Raw genomic sequence first — 6,647 nt, 5'->3', positions numbered from 1 at the left:
TTCTGCAGACCTTGGTTGGAACCAGTGGTTATTTTAGTTACTGTTGCCTTTCTATCATTTTGAACCAGTCTGGCCATTCTCCTCTGACCTCTGGCATCAACAAGGCATTTTCACCCAGAGAGAATTTTCTCTGTTTTGGACCATCAGAGCAGCCCAACAACCATGTTCAGAGTCACTTAAATCACCTTTCTTCCCCATTCTGATGCTCAGTTTGAACTTCAGCAGGTTGTCTTGACAATGTTTACATGCCTAAATGCCTCAATGCATTGAGTTGCTGCCTTGTGATTGGCTGATTAGCCATTTGCATTAACGAGCAGTTGAACAGGTGTACCTAATAAAGTGTCAGGTGTGTGTAGATCAACCATAGACTTGAGTTTAACTCCAGCAACCAGAACCTGCGTGGTCTGATAAATGCCCCACACTGGTAGTCGCAGTATATTGAATTGTAACCCCTGTAACGTGATACATATCAGAAAGAGAGAGATGACTGGTTGCTCTGTGTAATCTGTAGATCAAAACCTTGTGTTGGGTGCTCATAGAGAATGGGAAACAACAGGATGCACAGGAAGTCAATCCAGGCACTCCGAAAATATAGAAAACAAGGAAGGAAGTCTTAAAAAGACTTTATTGTTGTGGCTAAACCATTGAAAGAGCCAACATGTTTTGACCACTGCAGGTCTTTGTCAGGGCATAACAAAATATATTAAGTTTTCTATATTTTTGGAGTGCCTGGATTGCCATCCTGTGATACCATGATACCGATCATATCAAACTCTTGCCAATACACTGCCTTATTAAGTGGTAGGCTATATGTTTTATTTTTCAGACTGCCCGGGCACACAAAGTGAGCAGGCGGGAAAGTCATCGTCATGTCAGGGCTGTCCCAACCAGAAAACATGTGCCTCCGGAGCCACCAAGGCCCCCGACCCTGGTAAGACTGTTTCTACATCTTCATATTATTATCATGTGATTTACACAGTTCAGTAAATGCATGTGAGATTATTAGGATGATTTGAATTGAACCAGGAGATGTTTGTAGCTTTAAAATAACCAATGTTTAAGTGAACTCTTGTTCTGTCTCATTTGAGAGTCTTCTCCATTCTTCATCTCTTCCCCCTGTCTCATCTCCAGCCATAGCAGAGATTGGAGTGAAGCTGTCAACAGTCAAACACAAGATCCTCGTGCTGTCTGGGAAAGGAGGAGTGGGGAAGAGTACGTTCAGCGCTCACCTGGCTCACGCCCTGGCAAGTGACAGCACGAAGGAGGTAATCATTTTATTTTTTTTGTTTACACTGCGTAAACCACATAGCCCACAGCCATTTGTTCAAAAACCATAACCTTTAAAGCCGCCAGGCCGCTTGGATGGTATTTTTTCTATAGGGGTATACTGCATGACAGTTTCCTCTTTTAAGGTCGAAACGAGTTCAAACCTGTGTTATGTGGAATGAGTGGGCGCTCTCAAACCCATCTGCTGTTCCCTCAGAAGCTGCGGTTTTTACTGTACCTGAGGTTTAGTCTAAAACCTGTTGCTGTTTCCTGTTGGCGTCAACTTAAGACCACTAGAGGTCACTGCAGGCTTGAGTTAAGAGACGTACGAGGTTGTAAAGTTCAGTATAATGGCTCCCTTGAAAAGAGATTGTTTATCTCAACCGGACTTACCTAGATAAAAATGGGTTAAATGAAATGATTGAATAGAAATGGTCAGCTTCCTCAACATCAGTTGTCGCTGTAGACATTTGTACAGGATTACAAAACTGAGGTGTAGTTTAAAATCCCTTCAGACGGGGCGTCGGTGGCTTAGTGGTAGAGCAGGCGCCCCATGTACAAGGCTGTTGCCGCAGCGGCCCGGGTTCAACTCCAGCCCATGGCCCCTTGCTGCATGTCACTCCCTCTCTCTCTCCCTCCCCCCTTCACGCTTAAGCTGTCTTATCAATTAAAGGCTAAAACGCCCAAAAAATATCTTTAAAAAAAAAATAAATAAAAAAAATACTTCAGACAGTCACAGACTTTACACTTTTTCTGATCCCTTTCTCTCTCTTTAGGTTGCCCTGCTGGATGTGGATATCTGTGGTCCATCCATTCCTCGTATCATGGGTTTAGAGGGAGAACAGGTGAGTTGTGGGCAATATGACATCACTTATGTTGAGCTGTTACCTCAGAGTAGGTCACTAATCTGTTCTCTTGTGCACAGGTTCACCAGAGTGGCTCCGGCTGGTCTCCTGTGGTGAGTCAATTCAAACCATGCTGCTGTAGTTTGTAATGTTTTATTCCTTTAAGGAGTTGCACGTATCATAAATGTATTTGTGTGTGTGTCTGTGTGTGTGTGTGTTGCAGTATGTGGAGGACAACCTGGCAGTCATGTCGATTGGCTTCCTGCTCAGCAGCCCTGATGATGCAGTGATCTGGAGAGGACCCAAGAAGAACGGTATTGTATATGTGTGTGTGTGTGTGTGTATGTAAAATGTATCTAACTTCTTCAAGATGTCACACACTTATAACCTGTGTGGCGTTTGTTTAAAATCAGGGATGATCAAGCAGTTTCTGAGGGATGTCGACTGGGGGGAGCTGGATTACCTCATTGTGGACACGCCCCCTGGCACCTCTGACGAACACCTGTCGATCATCCAGTACCTGAGCTCCACCAACGTGGATGGAGCTGTCATCATCACCACACCACAGGTAGCACACTTACACATAACCTGAACATTAACAGCGTTTACAGCAAATGTAAAGGGGAATTCCAACATCAAATACTGTCTGCGTCTACTTTCACTCCACCTGATTTGACTACTTGGTCTTCAGTCGGTAACTTTCTACATTTCCCAGAATGATTTTCAGCCACCTGATGTTCATTCAGCTGGTCATTTTTGTGTAACTCCAGAGAGAAATAGTGATAGTGATAGTAACACTGAAAGCCACAACATGATTAACAGACAGAAAATGAGAGAAACGCTCCCTTTACTCAGAACGCAACATGCCACAGCTACCTTGCAACACGCAGCACTCTCAGTGCTGCTGGGGGAAATTGGTATCCCTGCCTCCCTATGTACTCTGCAGTATTATAATGCTTCTAAAGAATGAACCTGTGTCTTAAATATTCAACAAGCACAACGGGAGAATGTCACATTATGCAATGTACTTGTAAGTGCTTTGACTAAGGAGTGGGATCTCATTTTATCTCACCTGGAAAACCCCTCACTTTGATTACTGCTGTGACCGTCACAAGTCCTCTCTCCACCTACAGGTTTTACCCACAGCTAAATACAGCAAGCCACCTACATGTTTAACCTACAGCTAAATAAAGCAAGTCACCACCCATTGTGGGGGTTATGGAGAGCAATGATGGGAAATGTAATGTGTTTTAAGTGCATGAGGCACGTTAAGAGATAGTGGGTCTAATGAAATGAGTACATGTTTTCCTACTCTTAACCAAAGAATTTCCTCAGCCTAAACTTCACCACACTGTTTTTTGCCACATGTCAGTACTGTAGAGATGACCAAAAAATGTTGGAACAGTCAATGTGTTGCAGATACAATACACATGATATGAAAGACATTAATGTCTGAGACATTAATGAAACATGTCGATAGTCTGCATTATGTTCACACTAAATGTATTTTTTTATTGCAAAACTGTGAGTACGTTAAGTTTATTTATAGAGATACAAGATGCTGAACAATAAAAACACTAAAGAAAAATAACAATAAAACTGAGGAACAGGAAATAAAACACATCAAAACTGTACAGAGAATAAAAATATACAGACATTAAAATTGCACAGAAGGTAAGTACACATTATGAGACAAATGGTGTGTCTCAAATCACATACTTCCGTTAGTAGTATGTAGTATACTGTTTGCACTATGTATGCATTGGCGTAGTGTGCGAATGTCGACAAGGTAGTGTTGTCTCAAACCAAACACGGCCGTTGTGCACTCACCGGAAATGAGGACTGCAAATGAGCAAGTTAGCAAACTAGCACTAGCATTCGCGTTATCGTTCGCGGTACCAAATCATTACAGACTGCTAAATTAACCCAATAAACATACTGCTGGCTTATACCCGACAACAGTATAGTGGTGCTTAGTGCAAAAAACACATGTATTTGGACAATGCAGCGACGTTGAAAAGTGGTCCCTCCCCTTCCGCTACGTAGTCAAGATGGCGACCATTGAGTGAGAGAAGTGTCCATAGTTCCACACTCAACTTTTGACCGTTTTGAGTGCACCATCCGGGTACTCATAGTGCACTGCATTTCTCCATACTTCTCAGTGTGAACGCACTTATGCACTCAGAGTTTTTAACAGCGCCTTTAGAATATTCTCTGACTTAGTGTTTTTAATATCTAAGGGATGACAGTGCCAGAGCTACAGCTGCGAAAGCATGATCATTTTTCTTTTCTTTTTTTAGCCAAGATTTCAGGACAGCTAGAAGGCCTTGGTCAGAAGACATGAGGGACCTAAGTGGTCCCACCTTAGCCAGGGGACACAGTAATTGAAGAATGTAAAGTGGGGCCAGTCTGTGTAGTGCTTTATAGGTGACCAAAATCATTCTAAAATCAATTCGACATCCTATGGGTAACCAGTGTAGAGCGGCCAATACAGGTGTTATGTGTGGCCTACGTCATGTATTTTGTTAGAAGTCTAGCAGCCACATTTTGGACCAAGGTGAGCCGAGACACAGAACAGTTCAGGGTGGTGAACAGTGAGTTACAAAAATCAAGACAATAGGAAACTAAGACATGACAGATTTGTTCCAGATTATTGCTAACTTTGGTCAATGTTGTGCGGTAATCAAACATGGGATTAATAATAATTCAGGGTTGAAACTGTTATACTATCCACCGGGAATTTTACAGTCCAGTCATGAAATTGGTAGCTGTTCATCTCTAGCTGCATATTTTGGCTGAAATACTCTCAGGGTCTAAATTAAGGACTTCTGTTCTGTCTTGGTTAAGCTGGAGGAAGCTGTATGACAATTCTTGATAGCAGTTAAACAGTATAGTCTTGTAGTTACAGGAGAACTGTTGGCAGTAAAGTAATCCCAGTGTGTCCTTTTAGCCATAACTTGCAGCTGTTGTTTCCCTCTCACATTTTTACATCTGCAAATTGCAGCTACCATGTGGCAACCAACAGAGGATGCTATTGTATCATAAACCCATAAAAAGTCAGTGCTACAGTGTGACTGCACAAGCTGTCACGGCACCATATAAAGCCATAACCCAGCATGTTTAGTGGTTATTTGTTTATACACAACACAATAAAAGTAGTAAAATGTCAGCAAGACTGTAGATAAAATACAAAACAGTTGTTGGGAGGAAGAAAAAACCTGTGTATTATATAATAGCTATAGAAGGTGTGAAATCTGTGCATTCATTGTACAGACACATAAAAGAACACAACACTGGCAGGCTTTAGCTGCTGACTACCCAGGATTTCTTACTGTTATCTGGTTTGACTAACCCTAACATTGGCCGTCCAGTATTAAAAAGCTGGTTATCAACTAGTTCAGTCAACTCTGGGTTTTCCTCTCCAGCCACGAGTGTGTTCATGTGAAAGATGCAGGGGTGTTAATTACGAACAACATCATCAGTACCATGAATGAAGTAGGCTGCTTCATACCACATGAGTGAAAGATACTGAAAGTGTCTGCGACTGCGAGACAGTAAAATGTCATTGGCGTGGGATGTAAACGATACTCTGTAATCTTATAATGGAAATATAGAAATATTGAAAATACTATGATGAATATGTCACATGAAACACTTTAAGGTGATGCAAGACTGTTTATGCTGCTGAAATAAAGGGTGGAAAAGTTGCCTCGTTAATGACTGATGAGGTCTATCTGACTGAAATGTTGCATTTATAATAACAGAAGCCAATTAACAGTGTGTGGATCATTTTGTTATTGTTATTTAGAGCTGCAGTGATGGAATCAGAGTGTAAAAGTAGCAGCACTATCACTGTGGACTAAAATAAACTTTGCGTAAGTTAAAATCCTGCTAAAATTATTTGTGTAGTGTTGCAAAGATCTCTCTGTTCGTTGACCTCCTATTTTCACTGACTTCTAACAATATATAGGTTACTTTTTTCTACCTGAGACTCCATACATCCATACGTCGTCCATACATACTTTTTTCCTCAGTGATCTGATTGGTCAGAGGTCGTGTTGACAGGCTGTGATCTGATACCTTCAACATTACCTGCCCCGGAGCAGCATAAGTTACCACGGTGATTTATCCCGATGAAAACAGAACCAGCTTCGTAGCACTGAAAACCCAGAATTAACCCTGAAGTTACCTCGCTACCTCCAAATCCTGCTTCATCATACAGGCCTTAGGTTGGATAACGACGTCAAGGACACACACCAGTATAAGGTGTGGGGGTGTTTACGAAACAGGCACCAAGAAGTCTGATGTCACAGCAACCATATACAGTGGTGTGAAAAAGTGTTTGCCCCCTTCCTGATTTCTTACTTTTTTGCATGTTTTCCACACTTAAATGTTTCAGATCATCAAACAAATTTAAACATTAGTCAAAGATAACACAAGTAAACACAAAATGCAGTTTTTAAATGAAGGGTTTTATTAATGAGGAAGAAAAAAATCCAAAGCTACATGGCCCTGTGTGAAAAAGTGTTTGCCCCC

General features: G+C 41.6%; 1 protein-coding gene across 1 annotated transcript in view; it reads left to right on the top strand.

Moving 5' to 3' along the window:
• The first annotated feature begins 784 nt into the window (after positions 1–784).
• nubp1 (nucleotide binding protein 1 (MinD homolog, E. coli)) overlaps positions 785–6,647 on the top strand; it is an 11,807-nt gene continuing 5,944 nt past the window's right edge. The window contains 6 exon segments of the mRNA XM_050068592.1: positions 785–931; positions 1,132–1,265; positions 2,043–2,111; positions 2,192–2,224; positions 2,335–2,425; positions 2,525–2,679. Of these exon segments, the coding sequence (XP_049924549.1) occupies positions 811–931; positions 1,132–1,265; positions 2,043–2,111; positions 2,192–2,224; positions 2,335–2,425; positions 2,525–2,679 (603 nt within the window). The 5' untranslated portion in view covers positions 785–810.

The sequence above is a fragment of the Epinephelus moara genome, chromosome 18, assembly GCF_006386435.1.
Source record: "Epinephelus moara isolate mb chromosome 18, YSFRI_EMoa_1.0, whole genome shotgun sequence".
Taxonomy (NCBI): domain Eukaryota; kingdom Metazoa; phylum Chordata; class Actinopteri; order Perciformes; family Serranidae; genus Epinephelus; species Epinephelus moara.
The sequence above is the reverse complement of the archived record's forward strand: the minus strand, read 5'-3'. Positions and strand labels throughout refer to the sequence as shown.